This window comes from Rhinoderma darwinii, chromosome 4, assembly GCF_050947455.1.
Source record: "Rhinoderma darwinii isolate aRhiDar2 chromosome 4, aRhiDar2.hap1, whole genome shotgun sequence".
Lineage (NCBI taxonomy): Eukaryota > Metazoa > Chordata > Amphibia > Anura > Rhinodermatidae > Rhinoderma > Rhinoderma darwinii.
Window position 1 is genome coordinate 24,487,920 of NC_134690.1, and position 23,173 is coordinate 24,511,092.

A 23,173-nucleotide genomic window follows, 5' to 3' on the forward strand; every position below is an offset into this window, starting at 1 on the left:
TAGTGGGACAAAGTAAAAAAGTTAAAAAAAGATGTGTAAAAATAAGAAAATAAAAGTGAAAGTCCCCACTTTTCCCTTATCAGTCATTTATTATTAATAAAAATATATAAACAAACAAATAAACTATACATAATTGGTATCGCCGCGTCCGTAACGGCCTGAACTACAAAATTATTTCATTATTTATCCCGCACGGTGAACGCCGTAAAAGAAAATAATAATAAACCGCACTACAACCACAATTGTTTGGTCACTTCAGCTCCCAAAAAATTGAATAAAAAGAGATCAAAAGGTCGCATGTACCGAAAAATGGTCCTGATCGAAACTACAGTTCGTTACGCAAAAAATAAGTCCTCGCACGGCTTTATTGATTGAAAAATAATAAAGTTCTGGCGCTTAGAATAAGGTAACACAAAAAGTGAATGATTTTTTACAAAACGTTTTTTATTGTGCAAACGCCATAAGACATAAAAAAAACTATAAACATCTGGTATCGCCGTAATCGTATCGGCCCGCAGAATAAAGTGAATGTGTCATTTATAGCGCACGGTGAACGCTGTAAAAAAAATAGAATAAAAAAACAATAGTAGAATTGCTGTTTTTTAGTCACCACGCCACCTAAAAATAGAATAAAAACTGATCAAAAAGCCGCATGCACCCCAAGAAAACTACAATGGATTCCTCAAGGGGTCTAGTTTCCAAATTGGGATCACTTTTGGGGGGTTTCCACTGTTTTGGCATCACAAGACCTCTTCAAATCGGACATGGTGCCTAATACAAAAGAGGCCTCAAAATCCACTAGGTGCTCCTTTGCTTCGGAGGCCGGCGCTTCAGTCCATTACCGCACTAGGGCCACATGTGGGATATTTCTGTAAACTGTAGAATCTGGGCAATAAGTATTAAGTTGCGTTTCTCTGGTAAAACCTTTTGTGTTATAAAAAAAATTGTATAAAGAGGATTTTCTGACAAAAAAAAAATGTAAACTTCACCTCTACTTTGCTCTAAATTTCTGTGAAACACCTAAAGGGTTCATAAACTTTCTAAATGCTGTTGTGAATACTTTGAGGGGTCTAGTTTCTAAAATGGGGTGTTTGATAGGGGTTTCTAATATATGGGCCCCTCAAAGCAACTTCAGAACTGAACTGGAACCTAAAAAAATAAATAAATGAGGCAATACTTGGCTTCTTACATTATACTGATAAGGAGCCGTGCCCACCCCGAGATGGCCCCAGTTTTGACCGTTTGTATAAACGGAGACCCCTATTAGACCGTTTCAGTGTCCGGTTTTCCCAAGCATACACCCCCAAGAAGTGTATTTCTATTGATGAGTCCCTGGTACATTTTAAAGGGAGGGTTCAATTCCGTGAGTACCTGCCGGGTAAGAGGGCAAGGTATGGCGTGAAGATGTATAAGCTATGTGAGAGTGCATCAGGGTATACCTACAGGTTTAGGATATATGAAGGAAAGGCCACCCCCAAACCAGACTGCATCCTGGACTACAATAGGTACATGGGAGGGATGGACTTGTCAGATCAAGTCCTGAAGCCCTACAGCGCCATGCGGTGTGGTATAAGAAGCTGGCCGGGCACATCATACAGATGACATTGTACAATGTGTACGTGATACATCGATGTGCAGGCTAGACAGGAACTTTCCTGGAATTTCAAGAGGTGATTATCAAGAACCTAATCTTTAGGGACCAAGAAGGGTGGGCACCCAGTACTTCTGGAAGCGGGGCCACACGCATCCTACCAGGGCAGCAACACTTTCCAGGAGAAGTTCCCCAAACTGGCAAGAAGGGAAAAAGTCAAGAGGTGCAAAGTCAAGAGGTGCAAAGTCTGCTATAAGAGGGCGATAATGGATGACACAATATATCAATGTGACACGTGTCCCGAATAACCAGAGCTCTGTATGAAAGAGAGTGTTTTCAAATTTATCATCCATCCCTTGGTTTATAATTTACCCCAATTTTACTTACCCTGATGCACTCCGCACAGCTTATCCCCCCTCGTCTTTCCCCTCTGAGCCCTGCTGTGTGTCCAGGCAGCTGATAACAGCCACATGTAGGGTATTGCCATACCCGGGAGAAACCACATTACAGTTTATGGGGTGTATGTCTCCGGTCAAAATGCTCACTACACCTCTAGATGAATGCCTTAAGGGTGTAGTTTTTAAAACGGGGTCACTTCTTGCGGGTTTCAACTGTACTGGTACCTCAGGTGCTTCTGCATACATGACTTCGCAATAGAAAATCCCCACTAGGCCAAATGGTGGTCCTTTCCTTCTGAGCCCTCCCATGGGCCCAAACGGCAGTTTTTCACCACAAATGGGGTATTGCGGCACTCAGAACAAATTGCGCAACAGAATGGGGTATTTTGTTTCTTGTGAAAATAAGAAATTTTCAGCCAAAACTACATATTATTTGAAAAAAATATTTTTGTTTTAATTCCCAGCCCAATTCAAATAAGTTCTGTGAAAAAACTATGGGGTCAAAATGGTCACAACACCCATAAATGAATTCCTTGAGGGGTGTAGTTTCCAAAATGGGGTCATTTGTGGTTGGTTTCTATTGCTTTGATACCTCTGGGGCTCTGCAAATGCGACATGGCACCCGAAAACCAATCCAGCAAAATCTGGACTCCAACAAACACATAGCACTCCTTTCTTTCTGAGCCCTCCCATGGGCCCAAACTGCAGTTTATTGCCACAAATGGGGTATTGCTGCACTCAGGAGAAATTGGGCAACAAAATGGGGTATTTTGTTCCCTGTGAAAATAAGAAATTTTGATAAAAAATTACATCTTATTGGAAAAAATTTCATTTTTTTAATGTCACAGCCCAATTGAAATAGGTGCTGTGAAAAAACTGTGCGGTCAAAATGCTAACAACAACCATAAATGTATTCTTTGAGGGGTGTAGTTTCCAAAATGGGGTCACTTTTGGTGGGTTTCCATTGCTTTGATACCTCTGAGGCTCTGCAAATGCGACATGGCACCCGAAAACCAATCCAGCAAAATCTGGACTCCAACAAACACATAGCACTCCTTTCCTTCTGAGCCCTCCCATGGGCCCAAACGGCAGTTTATCACCACAAATGGGGTATTGCCACACTAAGGACAAATTGGGCAACAAAATGGGGTATTTTGTTCCCTGTGAAAATAAGAAATTTTGATCACAAATGGCATTTTATTGGAAAAAATGAAATTTTTTTCATTTCACAGCCCAATTCAAATACGTGCTGTGAAAAAAATGTGTGGTCAAAATGGTAACAACAACCATAAATGAATTCCTTGAGGGGTGTAGTTTACAAAATGGGGTCACTATTGGGGGATTCCTACTGTTTTGGCACCTCAACACCTTTTCAAACCTGGCATGCTGCCTAAAATATATTCTAATAAAAAAGAGGCCTCAAAATGCACTAGGTGCTTCTTTGCTTCTAGGGCTTGTGTTTTAGTCCACGAGCGCAGTAGGGCCACATCTGGGACATTTCTAAAAACTGCAGAATCTGGACAATACATATTTAGTAGTATTTCTCTGGTACTCTTTTAATAGAAAAATATAAAACATTACAAAATAAACGGTATTTACAAAACAAACACAACAAAACAAAACTTATGTATATTTCTGTACAATTTACCCAGCCTGGCCCTTCTTACATAAATCCCCATGCATACATAACTATAATCCCATACTCATTCATACACACACCTAAACCCCCCCAACCCCAAGAAAACATAACTATAACACTTAATACAACATACTCTTAAAAACCATGTGCCAACCAATGGCCCCCTAAAAAAAACACCACATATATAAAACAAAATAAATAATAATCACAATAAAAATATAAACAAAATAATAATAAACTCTAGAAATAAGTTACCATCCCATGGTGCACTTACTTCAGTGCACCATGTAAATGAAAAGAAAAGAACAAAACATAAAAAACAACAAAACAAACCCCCAAAAAAATAAATAAAATAATTTTTTTATATATATATATATATATATATATATATATATATATATATATATATATATAATTTTATATTTTTTTTTTTTTCCTTTCTTATTAACTTATCCACATTCATACCTAACCCTGTACATACTACCTTATCCATCACCTCCCCCAACCAGCATCACGCCTCATGTCCTTCCATGTTCGCATGGTTCAGATGCTGGCCCCCACCACCCAACACATCACCCAACCAGCCTGATCCCACGTCTCATGTCCTCCTCACGTCCACGTAGTCCAGAATCAGGCTGGGCACACCCCCAGGCCCCCCACCCCACCTATCTACTGCCCATCTTACCTAAACATTCACACAAACCCATGCATAGACCTATACACCATATCGACACATAACTATAACAAAATACCATACTATATACATAAACCCGAAAACCTAAGTTTGGCTGCTTGTAAGCCCTTTTTCTGTCTCCAAAAAAGCTCAAAACAAAAACCTACTTCTACTTACTCAGCCCATCACCAGAGGAGAGAGAGAGGAAAGCCCCCCTTGAGCACCAGCCCAGAGGCCAAAGCCACCCCCAACCACCACCCCGGTCCCTATCGCTAAACCTATTTTGCTTGCCCTATCTCTATCCCTTATTACTTTATAAACCAATCTGTCCCTCCTTCTGTCCCTCTTATGTCCCTATCGCTATTTCCCGGTGTCATGGCCAGGCGTAGACCCCTACCTCCAGTCTAATACCCAGGGGCACCCCCTCCCCTCCCCCTGAAGGTTGGTTCCACCTAGGGCACCCTAAAATTAAAGCCCCTCCAAAGTCGAGAGGCCTTGGATGCACCCAGTTTCTCAACCACCAGAGACCGGACCTTCACCAGGTCACCCATGATATTCCTACACACCTCGTCCTCCAGGAGGATTTTACACTGAGTCGATACTAAGCACCGTGCGTTCCACGTGAAATACCTGATCACTAAACTAACTAAAAAAGAAGTGCAATGATCCCTTCCACCCAGGTCTCCGAATGCCCCATAGGCCCAACCAGCGTAGGAGAGGTTGGTCAGACCGGGCCAACCGATGGAGGCACCCACCCGTTTGTAAACCTCTGCATTGAAGGGACACTGAAGCAAGAAATGGTCCATGCTTTCCAGCGTGTCATCGCACTCCTCCCGAGGACAACCTCTTTCATCGGAGTTTCTGAACTTCAGATTGCCCCTTACATACAGCCTCCCATGGAAGCAGCGCCAAGCCAGATCCCAAAACTTCTGGGGAATCCTCACAGAGTTTAAAAGTTTTAATCCCACCCCGAGGTCGCTACTTGGGCAGTCCCTGAGCGCCAGGGGCTTCTGGAAGCAGGTCAACAAGACCTTTCTGTCAAGAAATTTTCTCGACATGGTCTTGATCTCCCTCGCCTCCAGACCCCACCGACGAACAACCTTCAGAACCGGGGCGGCATAAGCCGGGAGGTGCCCATGGGGTGCACGCAGGTCTTTCGCTTGGCCTCCTGTCTCCCATTCCTGGAAGAAAGGCCGAAACCATCCCCTGCAGGAGGATATCCACAGAGGAGCCCTTTCTCTTTCAAAGAGGTTTGCCAAATTAATTTTAATGAAGGTGTTTACTAGAAACACCACTGGGTTAACCATACCTAACCCACCTAGTTTCCTCGGTAGGTAAGTAACCTCCCTCTTGATTAGGTTAAGCCTGTTTCCCCATAACAGTTGGAAGAACAGGCTATATACCCGAGTCCAGAGAGGTTCTGGCAACATGCACACGCTGCCAAGGTAGAGCAACATGGGCATCAGGTAAGCCTTGGCCAGGTGAACCCTTTCCCTAAGGGACAAAGACCATCCCTTCCATTGGCCAACCTTCTGGGCAGCTATTGATAGCCTACCTTCCCAGTTTTTCATGGGGTAATCACCCGGGCCAAATTCAACGCCTAAGATTTTAGCAGACCCTTTGGGCTCTGGGAGGGTGTCCGGGAGATCAAAACTAGGATCCCCTCCCCCCAGCCAGAGACTTTCACACTTGTCCCGGTTGATCCTGGACCCAGATGCCCGTGAGTAGCGCTCAACTTCTGACATCACCCACTCTGCCTCCCCTCTCGAGGAGACAAAGATAGTGACGTCATCCGCGTACGCAACCACCCTCTGAGTGGCTTCCGGCTCCTCCAAGTCCATCCCCACCCCCGCCAATGGCCCACGATCGAGCCGCCTAAGAAAGGGGTCGATCGCGAAAACATACAGCAAGGGGCTTAAGGGACAACCCTGGCGGACACCAGACCCAACCTCAAAGGGGGTTCCAGTCCAACCGTTCACCAGTGCAAAAGACTCAGCCCCAGCGTATAGGGTCTGGAGCCAATTAACGAACTCACCCGGTAGGCCATACCTCAGAAGGACTGACCATAGGTACCCCTCCCATTGGCCAGAATGTCCCTTCTCCACTGCCTCTCTGACACTGAGGACAGCACTAAAGGTGCTGCGGCCTGGAACAGAGCAATGCTGGGCCGACGAAAGGAGCCGGGGTGCAAACTTCACCAGCCGATAAACAGTACTTTTGCGAGAACCTTTCTGTCCGTATTGAGGAGCGCTATGGGACGCCAGTTCTCAATACGGGTCGAATCCTTACCCTTTGACAGAATGATCAAGGCCGACTTGCCCATTGACTTTGGCAGAGCGCCCGAGGAGAGGCACTCATTAAAAACCGCAGTCAAGAGGGGAACTAAGGTTCCCTTAAAAGCCTTATAAAACTCAGATGTTAAGCCATCTGGGCCTGGCGACTTTTTGATGGCCAACCCATCAATCGCCAGCATCACTTCCTCTTCCTTGATCGACTCTGTCAAAACACCAAGCGAGGGGTCTGCTCCTGGCTCAGGGATGGTTTCAGCCAGGAAAGCTGACATTTCGTCTCGGTTTAGATCCTGCTCACCCAAAAGCTGCGAATAAAAGGATCTGATGACCTCCAGGATCCCTGATTTGGATCTCATTAGGGAGCCTGTACTATCTACCAGTCCTGTCACCACCTTACGACTCACTGACATCTTGCAGTTCTTGTAAGGGTCGGGCGAGCGGTACCTCCCGAAATCCCGTTCAAGAACCAAAGACGTGTGCCTATCATATTGGCATCTTTTGAGCAGAGCTTTCACCACAGAGATTTCCTCACGGCTACCTCCGGTTGAGACTAGATGTTCGAGTTTCCTCCTCATGTCATGATACAGGCGATACCTGCTCATAGACCTGAGGCACGAGATCTGACGGAAAAACTCAGCCACCCGTTCTTTGAACACCTCCCACCACTCAGACTTAGTACCACCTAGATCCAATAAAGGTACCTGGCTCTGAAGAAAATCCTCGAAGGCCTATCTTATCTCTGCTTCTTCCAGGAGAGTAGAATTCAGCCTCCATATACCTCTTCCCATCTGGAGGGACTCTGCAACATTCAAAGAAAACATAATCATACAGTGATCGGAGAACTCCACCTCAACGACGGACACTGCCGAAGAGATGGCGTCGTCCTTTAAAAAAAATCTGTCTATCCTGGACCTACGACTACCACTATGATAGGTGAACCCCGAGTGGCCTGGGGTATACCGAATGTGGATGTCCTCCAGGAGAGCATCACTAGCTATTCTATTCAACTCGACACTATCATAGGCCAGTACCTTTCTGGAACCTCCTCTGTCTTGGGGCCTAACGACAGTGTTAAAGTCCCCTCCAAAAATGACTTGTCGGCCTGTAAAAAGGAAGGGCTTAATCCTCATGAAGAGACTTTTCCGGTCCCACTTTGTCTGGGGACCGTAGATGTTAATGAGTCTTAGTTCTTGTCCCCTCATGAGAACATCTAAGATCAAGCACCGCCCCATTTCTAACTCGATCATCCGCCGGCATGTGACCGGTGCGGTAAAAAGTACCGCCACCCCGCTATATGGCTCAGCCGCAAGAGACCAGTAGGAGGGCCCACGTCGCCACTCCCTCCTAGCTTTCACGACCTCTGCCAAAAGTGACAGTCTGGTCTCCTGCAAAAACAAAATGTCAGCTTCAACCCGGCCGAGAAAATCAAAGGCTGCAAATCTAGCCATATTCGACTTAATGCTGGCAACGTTAATCGATGCCAGCGTCAACGGAGTGGGTGCCGCCATCATAAATGATTGAGTTAGATGGTTTTCTTCTTCCCACCCCTTGCTTTCTCCTCTGAGGAGGACCCCTCACCCTCTTTACCTCTTTTTTTTGTTGTTGAGGAGTCCATAACCTCCACCACCCCCCTCCCATTCTCATCTCCTGGGTCCGGGCCGACCCCCTCCCCCGGGGACAGTGGCCCCCGCAGAAGAGGAGGCTCAACGACTCCTAGACTCCCTACCGTGCTCTCCCCCCCTGCCTGGGGGTCTGGAATATCCATGAGAACACGGTATCGGTTGGGGGAGCACACCAGGGGGGTGCAGGTTTTGCCTTCCTTGGCCGGGGCAGGGCCAGATGTTTTTAGCCCTGTTTTGATGTTACCCGGTGTCCCCTGTTTTGTTTTAGGCTGTGACCTCCCTTCCTCTTACACACTTTCATAGTGGGAGGACTGGGAGTCCTCAGCCCTCTGCTCTCTCTCTATCCTCCTTATCTGCTCGTCCAGTACGGCCTCCCCAAGAGCATCAGTATCCTGGGGGGCATCCAGGTCCGAGCCAGAGGAGTCCCCAGTTCTCGTTCCCTTCTGCGTTTTTCCGCCCTTCTCTGACGAGAAGGGGGTCCCCTCCTGGCGTTCGTCCTTTGCTCTTGGGCTCTATCGTCTCTGTCCACCCCCTCGCCCACGGAGACCTCCCTCCTTACATTCTCCGTAGGGTTGGAACAGACATTGACGACTGAGCGCGGACACCGACTGAAAGGGTGACCTAGGTCACCACACAGGTTACACCTAATCTGCTCACACGATGCGGCCAGATGGCCTACCCCCCCCACAATGAGCGCACTTCTGCACAGTGCAGCTTGCGCTCAAGTGTGAGGGGTCGCCACACCGGTGACACAGCTTCGGCTGCCCCTGGTAGAAGACCAGGATTCGATCTCTTCCCAAGAAAGCAGATGATGGTATGTGGGACACCGTCTGCCCCAGACGCTTAAGTTTAACCATAAACGTCCAGGCTCCCGACCAGATGCCAAACTCATCGCAGTTCTTCCGTGGCATCTCTGCTACCTCACCGTATCTTCCCAACCAGGTCATGATGTCCACACAGGAAAGCGACTCGTTACGGGTAAGAACGGTCACTTTCCTGAGACCATTCTGGCGAGAGATTGCTTGCGCAGCAAACCCTCGCCAGCCGGGCTCGCTTTTCACCAGCTCATAGTTCCCCCAGAAGACCTCAAGGCCCCCCGGCTGAACAAAGCTGATGTCAAACTCAGCCGTACCATGAGGATGTATCAAGGCGTAGATGTCACTCGCCTTGAAGCCCATCTCCAGCAGCAGCTCCACCACCCTCTTACGAGGAGGGCACGCATCATTGCCACGCCACTGGAGACGGACCACATTCCTCCTGGCCATGGCCGGCCCGGTTGTTGGGAGCGACCACTGATCTCCCCGTCTCTCTCGGAAGGCATCCAGACCATACCCATTTATCCAAAAGGATAGGTCCTTCTGCACTCCCCCTACTGTTATTGTCTGCTTCCCCTCCCTTAAGGCTTCTAGGAGGCGCTGTTGCAAACTGCCGTCCCCGGGCCCAGAAGATGAGGATGGGTGGGCCGGCGGTCCCCCCACCACAACGCCCGCATACGACCTGCCGGGTGCCCTGGCAGAAGGAGCAACCGGCCTGCCACTGGTTGACACTCCCCCCACAATATTACAACCCACATTAACATCCACAACATTACCACCACCAACAATATTACCAACACTACTAACATTACCATCAATATTTACATTTCCACTTACATTCCTCTCCACAACTTTCATACCGGCCAGGCTGGTTACGGAGTTCTTCCTTTTGTCCATAGGCTTTTTATATGTTGTTTTTGGGGTCTCCACATCATCAGGTGCCGCTACTTCTGGGGTGCCGCCGGATATCTCAGGCGGCAATCCCTCAGCACCCTCCGCTTCACCGACCTCCATATCTGCTGCGCCACCAATACAATGTTCGGGAGGAGGGGTGCCGTCACCCCCCGTGCCAGCTAAACCCCTCCCACCGCCTTGTGGCGATGCAGATGGAGGGGCCGCAGGCACCGCTAGAGCCGCTCCCGGCACCAAACCAACCCCCCCTCTCGTCGGGGGATGGCCAGCAGTGCCGGAGCCTCTCCTACCGCCACCACTCGCTGCCGCAAGACTTTCTGGTGCGTCCGCCGGCCGAGTCACATGACCAGCGGACTTCCGGTTTTCCGGCGCCACATCCAGTTTCCGGTTCCCTCCGGCTTGCGCCAGAGACCGGCTTCTGAGGTTCCCCATCCGCCGGACACGGGGACACGCCCCCTAGTGCCACGTGGCCATCGACACCACCTCCTTTACAGGAGACGGCGTTTGGCGCCATCTTGGCCACATTGCTCAAAACCAGCACCATATTTTTCTGCCCACATACCTGCCACGACCCCACTGCAGAGGCCGGAGCTGGGGGATTTGCGGGGTTTGCGTCCCGAACCGAGCTCTCACCCGGTCCGGAACGCAAGGAAGACAGGTAGGAATACTTATAGGTTACTCCACCTGTCTTCGCCTTTGCCTTCTTCCTCATCTTCCATAACTTTTTCTTCTTCCTTTTTTCCTCCTCTGGCGGCAAATCTGCTCCAAAAGAAAAATACTGCATAGACACTGGGGACTCCTGCTGCCGTATTTGTGTGAGCAACCCCGGGGGGTGCTCACTGTTAGACTCAAAGTTCTCCACAGATCGGTTACAGGAAAGTTCCACATTTGCCTCTCCATTGCTGCTTTCCCAGGGGGCCTCTGAGCCCGTCTCCGTCTCCCCCCGGGTCGGCATCCTCTCCTCCTCCGCTTCCACACTCTCCTCCATCTCCACAATTTCTCCAGCCTCCACTTCCCTGGCCTCCACTTCCACGGCCTCCACTTCCACGGCCTCCATGTTTATTGCAGTATTAGCATCCTCATTTTTACTGACTTTGCTGTCTTTCTTTTTTGCTACTTCCCCTTTCCAGGGGGTTTCGTTACCTTGTGTGGGGGACGCCATCAGGGAAAACCTCTCATCGTTTTCCAGCTTCTCCCCGAAGGCTCCCCCACCAGCCACGATCTCCGATCGCCTTTCCTCCACCGCCTTGACTTACTCCAGGATTTGTTTTACCTGGAGACTATACCGGGACCTCTTGGCGCCTGATGTTTTTGCGGCTCGTCCCCTGGCGACTGCCAGATCTTCACGCAGCCGCCGCAGGGACTTACCGAGGTCCTGGTATTCTTCCAGCCGGGCAGCTAGGCGGGAGCTGAAGGTCTCCACAGACTCTCCCGACCGCAGTAGCCCCCACTCTTCGACCGTACTCTGGTCCCTGGGTCGGGTGACTTGCCTTGCTGGGCCTTCTGGTCCTCCACCTGGATGATCCTCCATGTCTCTCCTCCTGGCTCCTTCCAGAGCCCCAGCATCAGGGGGGGCCGCACAGATCTTTCCACGGGAGGACCTTCTCACCCCTGATGCTGGCTGCACGTTCCCAGCAGGTTGGGAAGACCCTCTACCCCCCGCCTGCATGCTCCAGGGGGTAAAGGTCTGAGGCTCCATGTATGAATGGAGCCTCCTTCAGTGAAGCTTCCTTAGCCCAGGCAGGTGATAGAAACCTGGGCTGGTGAAAGAAAGGAAACTCCCTGGATTCCAGGTGTGGTCCACTCAACTCAGACACAGCACACACACAGCAGCTCTCACTCACACAACCTCCCTCCTTGCTAGTCACTGCTGGTGTGGCGTTTCTCTGGTAAAACCTTCTGTGTTACACACATTTTTTTTAATAAAATTGAAATTCAGCAAGAAAAATGAAATTTGCAAATTTCACCTCCACTTTGCTTTAATTCCTGTGAAATGCCTGAAGGGTTAAAAAACTTTCTAAATGCTGTTTTGAATACTTTGAGGAGTCTAGTTTTTAAAATGGGGTGTTTTATCAGGGTTTCTAATACATAGGCCCCTCAAAGCCACTTCAGAACTGAACAGGTATCTTAAAATAAAGGCTTATGAAATTTTCTTAAAAATGAGAAATTGCTGTTTATGTTCTAAGCCTTGTAACGTCCAAGAAAAATAAAAGAATGTTCAAAAAACGATGCCAATCTAAAGTAGACCTATGGGAAATGTGAACTAGTAACTATTTTGGGTGGTATAACCGTCTGTTTTACAAGCAGATGCATTTAAATTCTGAAAAATGCTATTTTTTTCAAAATTTTCTCTCAATTTTGCAATTTTTCACCAATAAACACTGAATATATCGACCAAATTTTACCACGAACATGAAGCCCAATGTGTCACGAGAAAACAATCTCAGAATCGCTTGGATAGGTTTAAGCATCCCGACGTAATTACCACATAAAGTGAAATATGTCAGATTTGAAAAATGGGCTCTGAGCCTTAAGGCCAAAACAAGGCTGCATCCTTAAGGGGTTAAAATCTCTTATTTTTGCATCACTATATTCTGAGATCCATAATAATAATATAAAAAAAATAGTTTTCCCGTTGAAGGAGCTCTACAGGTTTTTTTTTTTTATACAGGACAAGTTGCATCTTTCATTTTAGGGTACATATAAATTATTGATTATCTTGTATTAATTATTTTCGTGGGCAAGGAAAAAAATTTCAATTCTACTGTGTATTTATTTTTTTACTTCGTTCACCATGCAGCTCAAATAAAGTGATTTATTTTATGGGTCATTAATATTGCGGTGATACTGTATATTTAGGGGGGGGCTTCACTTTTGCTAAATAAAATCACTTTTTATGGGAACAATACTTTTTTTTTTTTTTTCATTAGGGGATTTAAAAATGTATATTACTGCCGGTAACCGTTGCGCATGACACCGGCACAGCCATCCACTTGACTGTACCGTACTGTCCTATTGCGGTGAAAAGACTGCAATTATTGTACATCTATTTGCGGGAAGAGGTTATAGGGTTATATCTACTTTTCACAATCCCTTTTAACTATATGGGTTCCCCAATTTTTTTTACTTTGGGTAAAAAATTGTAAAGATGTTTTTGGAAAGCGAATTGGAGTTCTTGTTTGTGAGCGTGATTTATACTTCTGTCTCCCATTCCCAGGAAAACCATTTGAAAACACCATTGTAATGAATGCAGCCGTAGCCAATATCATTGTTTTCATTCTACTTGGCCATCGTTTTGACTATGACGATCCAGTATTTTTAAGGCTAATGGGTTTAATAAATGAGAACATAAGGCTGATGGGATCCCCAATGGTCATGGTAAGTTTTTTTTCTACATTATCTCTAGCCATGTAATTATTTTGTGGTATAAATAGTAAACAGGTTGATAATACTGGTCTTGGATATCAACATTTTTTACAAAATACGGACGATATTTTTCATACCAAATGTTTTGAGCAATATATAAATGGGGTTGTATGAGGTTAGAAAGAGGTCCTATTTATTTTATTTTTTTCTCCCAAAAATAGTAGCAGTCTTGTCCAATAGCCGTGTCTGGTATTGCACGACCGTTCTATCACCCTTAGGACAGATCTTAACCCCATTGTTTGCAGCAATGCAGTTTTTCTGCAGAGGAGAGTCCTGCACAGGTTTTTGCCACCCAGTAGCAATGTGGATGGGATCAACCAGAGCTGGGTCCCCTTTCTCCAAGGACCCCATAGCAATGACATGGTCTGCCTCTATGGTTTGTACGCCCTTGCTGCTCCGCACTATTTGCTTACCCGATGAACAGTTCGGTCTTCCAAATTAAAGAAAAAAAATACTTTCACCCCGCACCTGTGAATCGGCCATACCTTGAGTGGGGGTGCAGGATCCATACTGGTAAGTGACAACTCTGGTCACACAGGAGAAAAGCTTGCCATGAATATTGGACAAACCCACCTATTTCATTGTATGGAGGTAGAGGGATAGTTAGAACAAAGACTCAGTTTGCTGCCCTTGCCCTGTATCTAAATACCCTGACCAGGGCTGTGTGGCTTGTTGATGCCCCCTTTGCAACCTGGGGCACATGCTCCACCAGCCCTTATCATAAAATAAATAATGTACAAGAAAAATTGGTCCGCTCACCACTCATTCGAAGTAAAGATGCCACATTCCATGATTATTCGGTGCACGGGCAAGAGAGCTACGTCGGGAGTAGGTAGAAATCCAAGGAAAACTTTTTTTAGAGGTCCAGCACATGATATGATTTGAAAAAAATACAAAACTGTTTGTTTAAGTCAAAATTAAAACAAGAAATTAAAAAATCCAGGGAAAGAACGTCTACGCATTTCGAACATTTCAGTTCTTAATCATAGCAATCATTAAGAAATAAAGTTTGAAACGCGTAGACGTTCTCAGCCCTTATAGCTTCACCCTGGTCTGGGGCAATCCCGACTGTCTACACACGTCTGCCACCTCAAAATTAGGCATGTTAAATTTCATGATGCCTGATCCTTCATTCGCCTGTGAGGTAAGTCGCTAGCAGTGGCTTATCCCCTCTCTATTGATCATATATGTTCGGCTGATCGTGTGTTTATGAAGATTTCAGCTTGGATATTTCTAGATTTGTCACCCGCCTCTTGCTGCACCTGTTTCCTGACAACGACCCTATTTGGCCACAGTCTAGCAGAAACAAAGATTAAAAACACTTTATTAGGAATATGATTTATCTTGGAAAATAACGGATTATTTATTTTTGTTTCCTGCAGTTGTACAATACTTTTGAATCTGTGATCCGCTGGTTACCGGGAGGCCACAAAAAAGTGAATGAAAACGCTATAGAGACACAAAAATTTATTACAGAGACCTTCACAAAGCACAAGGAGCAGCTAGATCCAAACGATCAGAGGACGCTCATAGACACTTTTCTTGTCAAGCAACAACAGGTATTGTATACGAGCCAGTGGACACGAACATACATTTACAAATACAAAGGGTTATATTTTTGAGTTTGTGGTTTGGTTTTAATGAAAAATAAAAAAGTGGCAGTTCTCTTGCAGACCCCAGCAGGTTTCCTTCCAGAACTTCCCTGTATTTTACCTTTTTATATTAACTTTAGCCTTCACAAGTCTTGTAGAGTCTACTGTTAACCATCTCCACAGTAAGATGGTGCAACAACCACCACCACCACCACCACCACACTTCTGATGTTGACATTGAACAAATGTGTGCTTTAAACTATAAACTTTTTGGGTTAGTCCATGAAAAAAATTGAGGAAATATAAGGTAGTGAGGTGCTTGTCAATGATGTCTGCCATTAGGTTGTCATAGAGTTTAAATGGTTGTCCAGATTTAGAAAAAACATGGCTATAGTGCCACACCTGTACACAGGTTGTGTGTGATATTGCAGCTCAGTCCTATTTTACTTCAATGGAGCTGAGCTGCAATACCAGATACAATCCATGGATTTGTGTGGCGCTGTTTCTGGCATAAAATCAGCCCTAATTTTCTAATCCTGAACAACACCTTTAATGGACATCATGGACTGGTATGACCTAAACAGCCAGCAATCGGCAAGGTAGGAAAGTCCAGACAATAACATGACAATATAACGCTATCCATGCTGTGCCATCCATCAAGTGGCGTCGATTTCCACCTTAGACATTTTTGGCGTATCCACGAGATATAATAAATGTTTAATGGATCATCATGTGCGAGGGTCTCCGTATTGATTCCTATGGAAGTTACGGAAGCAGCTGAGCCCCTTGTTTCTACCTCTCCATCCATTCTCTTTCTGGATGCAGCCAACTCACCAGGCAGAATGAGCGTCGGGAGATAAAAGATAGGTGTTGTCCCAGAACTGGGACTAACATCTATCTGACATATATCCAGTGGATATGCCATAAATGTGTAAGGTTGGAGTACCCTTTGAATTACAATATTAATAGACAAATCCACACAAATGGACGTACTGCTTGAAGTCATACAAAGTACATATACAGAAATTCTGCTTTACTCCTGACTTGAAGTTCACCCCATTTCTTAAGCTTTCTTAGGGAAGCATCTTGGTATTAGGCAAGGGCTTTGTATGGATTCAGAACCAGAACCCTGAGAATATCCTTCCCTCTATACTAGACCATGACCATCTGAGGATTCATTTGAGGACTGATATTCTCAGTTCATACTATCTGTTCATTTATAGGTATTGCCTATAGGTATTGCCTATTGGTAATTATTCAAGTTCTCTATATCATTTTTCATTTCTTTGAGAGAAATCTTACAATTTGTTTTTCCAGGAAAAATCTGAATTTGCATCTTATTTCCACGATAAAAATTTGACAATGATCGTCAGCAACCTTTTCGCTGCTGGAATGGACACGACTTCAACCACTCTACGATGGGCTCTTCTTCTAATGATAAAATACCCTGAGATTCAAAGTAAGACATCACTTATAACTAAAAACATTGGTTAGATACCCTCCAAAAAAATTCAGATTTTCTTAGAATTGTAGTTTTTTTTTATTTTTATATTTTGATGTTTTCACACTGAACACTCCCAATGGGCTGGTACTTCTTGTTTTATAGGGATCACTTTTCAGCTTGTGCTGTGTACACAATCGTCTTTTCAGCGGCATGGACGTAACTACCAGGGTAGAGTAGCCGGCAGAGCAGCTTCTATGTGACCCAACAACTCCACGAAGTAATGACTGTGGATGATGGAACGCAAGGGAAGGAAAATAAATGCAGATGAATGGGAGATCAAGGAACGGAGGAAAACAAATAGGAAGTAGAGTGTAGACCAAAATGATCATAGGCCTTATATATTCTGATAGAATAGTGCCACATTCCAATTTTGCTATCAGGCCCGATGGTTACGTGTTACTTTCATTGCAATCCCGCCTTCTGATCAGTTGTGCAATCGCAGGAAATAACACCTGGATTATAAAGCTGGAGGCAGACACCATTGACAATAAGGGATGGAGACAGATCAGCTCCTCCCCCTTGCACAGGGAGCTCTCTATGGGTCACAGAGCATGCTCACTACACTCTCTGCTAGAAGTCATTGATTCCTTTTCTGACTTGAGCCATGTTCACACAGCATTTTTTTTATGCGCATTTCGTGTTTTTTTGTTGTTTTTTTACGCAGACTTCATTAAATTATGCGTTGCGTGAAAATAAAGCATTAGGTCAATTTTCTGCACCAAAAAAAAGTACAGAATTTTCCCATTAAAGTCAATGGGAGGCTTTAAAACTCTGCCAAAATACGTGCCACATATTTTAACGACAGTACATTTTTAAACATACTCCAAAAGGTAGAGGTAATTCGGTACAAAATTTTAAAAATCCAGTGTAAAAAAATGCAGAAAAAAATTAATCTAAAAGAGCATCCAAATAGGTGCATTCATTAAAACCAGTATTAAAAGAAAAGTGTGCCTTCAGGTATTTTCTGCCTACAAATTTGTTTTGTTATATCCATGTTCCAGCTACACTGCGTTCCAAATTATTATGCACATTGGATTTAAGTGTCATAAACATTTAATTATTAGTTTTTCAATGAAACTTATGGATGGTCTTGTGTCTTAGGGCTCTTTCGATCTTTGTAATCAATCTCCGACACCTGTGATAATTAGTTTGCCAGGTGTGCCCAATCAAAGGAAAACTACTTAAGAAGGACGTTCCACATTATTAAGCAGGCCACAGGTTTCAAGCAATATGGAAAAGAAAAAGGACCTCCACTGCTACCGAAAAGCGTGAAATAGTGCAATACCTTGGACAAGGTATAAAAACATTGGATATTTCAAGAAAACTTAAGCGTGATCATCGTACTGTGAAAAGATTTGTGGCTGATTCAGAGCACAGACGGGTTCGTTCAGATAAAGGCATAACGAGGAAGGTTTCTGCCAGACAAATTAATAGGATTAGGAGAGCAGCTGCTAAAATGCCATTGCAAAGCAGCAAACAGCTATTTGAAGCCGCTGGTGCCTCTGGAGTCCCGCGAACCTCAAGGTGTAGGATCGTCCAGGGGTTTGCAAGTGTGCATAAAGCTATTATTCGGCCACCCCTAAACAATGCTCACAAGCAGAAACGGTAGCAGTGGCCTCAGAAATACATGAAGACTAATTTTCAAACCGTGTTGTTTACTGATGAGTGCCGTGCAACCCTGGATGGTCCAGATGGATGGAGTAGTGGATGGTTGGTGAATGGCCACCATGTCCCAACAAGGCTGCGACGTCCGCAAGGAGGTGACAGGGTCATGTTTTGTGCTGGAATCATGGGGAGAGAGCTGGTAGGCCCCTTTAGGGTCTCTGACTGTGTGAAAATTACCTTTGCAAAGTACGTAGAGTGTGTGACTGACCACTTTCTTCCATGGTACAAAAAGAAGAACCGTGCCTTCCGTAGAAAAATTATCTTCATGCATGACAATGCACCATCTCATGCTGCAAAGAATACCTCTGTGTCATTGGCTGCTATGGGCATAAAAGGAGAGAAACTCATGGTGTGGCCCCCATGTTCCCCTGACCGCAACCCTATTGAGAACCTTTTGGAGCATCCTCAAGCAAAATATCTATGAGGGTGGGAGGCAGTTCACATCAAAACAGAAGCTCTGGGAGGCTATTCTGACATCCTGCAAAGATATTCAAGCAGAAACTGTCCAAATACTCACAAATTCAATGGATGCAAGAATTGTGAAGGTGATATCAGAGAAGGGGTCCTATGTTAACATGTAACTTGGCCTGTTCAGTTTTTTTTGATTGAAAGAGCTTTTGATTTCTGTAAATATGACCTCCTGATGCTGCAAATTCAACAAATTACCATTTTAGTTCTCTTTACAACCATTAAATAATAATTTGTAACAGTGTATTTAGAGTTTTTTACTTCTAAAAAAAAATCTGTTATCATTAGGAGATTCTTTTAATAAAATTCACATTATACTCCAACGGTTGATGGCTTGAAGATTATACTGACTGCCATTTGCATCGACTATTTAGGAAAATCAGCGAAAAATAACATTTGCATAATAATTTGGAATGCGGTGTATAAAGCAAATCCCTGTTACTGCTGTTCAGCTGAGGAAAAGATGGCTGCACCATAATCATGTAAAACAATAAAAAAACAATACAAAACAGTTGAAAGAAAAGTGAATGTAATTCAGTAAAAGTTTGTAATTAGAAAATAAATCAGATGATGCATTTCCTATCAAAATACCAACTTCACATCCCAACTGTTGTTGTCTATGAAGTATATGAAGAGATACAAAATAATAAAATCCTAATGAGAAAAAAAATACAAAATGAACTGATTTTTTTTCTTTTCACCCTGATGCCAGAAAATGTTCAAAATGAAATCGAAAAAGTTATTGGGTCATCTGAACCTCAATCAGAGCATCGAAAGGAAATGCCGTATACAGATGCCGTCATCCATGAGGTTCAAAGATTTGCCAACATAATTCCAACTAATCTCCCCCATGCCACTGCCCAGGATGTCACATTCAAAGGTTATTTTTTACCAAAAGTAAGTAAAATATATTTAATTACTAATAACTTGGAAAAAAATTACATTTCGTTATATTTTTGAGGCTATTACTTGATGTCATAGTCAACTAAAAGGGTATTTCCATCTGAAAAATGTATGCGTTTGATAGGTGCAGGTTCCACATTTGGGGGTCTCACCTATTGGGAGAATACAGGCTTGCATACAGACCCCTCAATTTACGGTAAGTGTATGGAAGTTATGGAAATGGGTGAGCAAGCATCGTTCGGCTCTTTTCCTAACTCCCACAAACTTAAAAAAATTGGGTGCAAGAGCGGTCACTTCTCTATTGAGTGGCCAGCCTGAATCCGCGAATGGCGGTCATGGAACCCCATTCTCCCAATAGGTGAAGGCACCAGAGGTAGGACACAATAATCTGACATTTATGGCATATCCTTTGGGTATACGATAAATGTGTATGACAGGAAAACCCCTTTAAATGATTTGAAGAAAAATTTCATATTTATTTAAAAAATATTTTACCATTTTAGGTTTATATACTATTACAGTTTTTGGCCATGTATGGTGGCTACAATCTTGACCATATATGTTATTTCAGGGCACATATGTCATGCCGCTACTCATATCCGTCCTCCGAGATCAGGCCCACTTTGAAAAACCGGATGAGTTTTACCCAGAGCATTTTCTTGACTCCAAAGGGAATTTTGTGAAGAATGAAGCGTTTTTGCCATTTTCAGCAGGTAATTAATTTTAATGTCCTATTAAATGGCAAAACATTTAGTTGAGAAGCTCTTGTACATGCCCAATAATACTGTACGTTCCTAGAACAAAACTTCTACTTGGCTACTCCTTTCCTAGCACAAGAATTCACAAAAAAAAAACACAATACTGTGTCTGGTTCATACGGCTTCACCGTTTTCAATAAATCCTGCCATACAGTGCTCAGTTAAGGCGGATTCACACGCAGCATTCAGTGTTTTGTTTTTCAGACATTTTTTTTTATTATTCAAACTGCAGCATGCTGATTGTAAGACATTTTCCTCCATAAGGTTTTTTTTTTCTGTATAACCTCAAAAGCACCCGAAACACCTGTACAAAAAGTCACAATTTGCATAAAAATGCTTACAAACACAACACAACAAAATAAAACCCTGTGTAAACCCGACTTAATACTGCCATAAAGTGCTCAATTTATAACGCCATGTGGTGCTTAAATGGAGTCGGTCACCAGTTTTTTGTTTTTGTTCTCCCAAGCTGCTTACACCACTGGTCTGGTATTGTGAAAAACATTGCCCACATACCTTCAGAAGATGTCTTGGTTCTAGCAAAACGCTAAAAATGAACTTTAATGCCCCTACGACATGTATGATAATAAGCCATAAAGAGTCCTCCGTAGTAGAGAGAGTTTTGCACTTTTCCTCCTAACGCTGACCCGTTTTCTCCCCTCTCAACCTCCCTGACGGATTCTGTCTGCACTGAGCAGACGTGGGGATTGGATCGAGCGGCTTTTGATGCCGTATCTTGCCAGAGACCTCAGAAAGGAAACGAAATGTGGACCTGTTAGGTAGAAAAGTGTAGGACATGTTATAAAGGTATGTGGGCAATGCTTTTCACAAATCCATGCCAGCGGTGTATGCAGCTTGGGAGTGAAAAATCTGGTGACTGACTCCATTTGATCAATACTAGTATACAGACCTCAAATAATACCGCCTTTCATGATCCACTAATTCTGCTGTACAATGATAAAATAATACCGCAATACAGTGCTCACTAAATTCTGTCACACCGTACCATACACTATATATATATATATATATATATATTATAGCACAGATACATCTGGTTGTGTGACTAGATACAATAGATATTTCGGTAACAACGCATATTTTACTTTTTCCTAAATGACTTTGGACATACCCTCAAAAAATATAAACTATGAAATAATGCACCACCTGCTGTAAATTCTTAGAATATTAGACGTCACTGAGGAGCGGCCTGTAACAAATACTTTCTGATGGTATAGATGGATATTAGTGTAGTAGTCTCTACACATTAAAGAATAATTTACACATTTTTGTTGTTGTCACCTGTTCTTTTCTCCAGGTAAGAGAAGCTGTGCCGGGGAGAACTTGGCTAAAATTGAATTGTTCATTTTCTTTACAAGATTGTTACAGAACTTCTCATTCCAGTCTCCTTCTGGCACGGAGTTGGACCTAACCCCAGCACTTGGGTTCACAACGCCTCCTATGCCCCATTTAATTTGTGCCACGCCTCGTGACTGAGAACAAGGCAGCAAGAAAGCAGTAAATGAGCCAAGGACCTACATAAAGAGATGTTCTACTCTAGCCAATTTTTGTAATGAATCTATACTGTAGACCAATTGTCTCCAACCGGTGGTTCTCCAGCTGTGGTAAACCTTCAACCACCAGCATGCCATGACAGACACAGGCTTGCAGAGCATGCTGGGGGTTATAGTTTCATCATAGCCCGAGTGCCACAGGCTGGAAACCACTGCTGTAGAAATTATTAAATGCTTGTATACCCCATCTCCTATTGTTTTGGATAGTATAAAACTTTACAGTCAAGGTCTTTGGTTGTTTCTAATTCTACAAATCAAAGTAAGACCCTGGAGTTGTAGCTTACCTGCTATTTTTTAGCATTTCTCCTTTAGGTCAGTTATGATCAGTGACTCCAACTCAGCTGCATGTCCAATAGGAGCCTATGGTAGTCTGAGCCCACTTCCTGTCTCATCAGAGGCTCAGGCTGTTGCTCCTCCCATTTTACAGCTGCTGAGGCTTCAAATATATTTATTAGTTCAGAGACGTAAGTTGAAGCTCCTGGACAATCTGTGACAGGGCCTCCACCTACAATGGCCATTTATAATACTGGTCTCTTCTTACATGGCAGAGGGCTTCATGGACCCGTTTCAGGTACAACTGCTGCCTCAGCACTCCCTATAGCTACACCCCTGTATTAGGGAGTGTAAAACCAGTTTGCCTTTATGTGTTTATAGCACGTTAATATGTTGGTAAGATGACCATTTGTTTTCTAAGTAAACACCAGACCTTCTTTTGGGTTTATTGACCACATTCTGATTTATATCACTGGTCCGCCTCCCATTTATATGATTGAACTCCATTAGTTAGATACGCAAACCATTTCTTCTAATTTGCCATCATCAATTGTCCTCCTCATCTTGCGTTATTTTAGAGTAGGGACTGGTGAGGTGATAAGAACCCTTGATGCAGGCTTCGAACTTGCGTATTTTGTACAAAATATGAAAAAAATACCTCATGGTTATATCTTTAGCAGGATGCAGCCTGGCCTTGTAATGTTGGGGGAGACTACTAAATGGCTATCCAGCATGGTGCACTACACGTAACTATGTGACTGGTGCCTTATAGACGCCTGAGCGGTAGGTGTGTGAGTGGAAGTTCATCGGTATTTTGCACGTTGTTGCAGAATTTTTGCTTGTCTGCAACCTGCCGCCCTTTTTTTTACTGTATACCCTACCCATTTATATTGGACATGCCCCCAGCCTATGACATTTGAATCACAAATAATGTATATGTGCTCCTTCATCACGCCCCCCAAAAAATACAGGATCCCATATAGACAAGCCCATCCAACATACCATGCAACAGAGTAAAATGCGCATGGAAAGTTACCTCAATATTACAGAAAGTTGAAAAAAAGCAAAG

At 44.1% G+C, this 23,173-nt stretch overlaps 1 protein-coding gene across 2 annotated transcripts in view; it reads left to right on the top strand.

Moving 5' to 3' along the window:
• LOC142759067 (cytochrome P450 2K4-like) overlaps window positions 1-22,061 on the top strand; it is a 33,239-nt gene extending 11,178 nt beyond the window's left edge. The window contains exons 5-10 of one of the 2 annotated variants that reach the window (XM_075860907.1): window positions 13,159-13,319; window positions 14,750-14,926; window positions 16,277-16,418; window positions 19,309-19,493; window positions 20,071-20,212; window positions 21,662-22,061. In XM_075860907.1, the coding sequence (XP_075717022.1) occupies window positions 13,159-13,319; window positions 14,750-14,926; window positions 16,277-16,418; window positions 19,309-19,493; window positions 20,071-20,212; window positions 21,662-21,750 (896 nt within the window). In that variant the 3' untranslated portion in view covers window positions 21,751-22,061. Of the gene's footprint in view, window positions 1-13,158; window positions 13,320-14,749; window positions 14,927-16,276; window positions 16,419-19,308; window positions 19,494-20,070; window positions 20,213-21,575 lie in introns of both variants that reach the window. The other variant, XM_075860906.1, reaches the window with a different exon arrangement.
• Window positions 22,062-23,173: the final 1,112 nt, after the last annotated feature.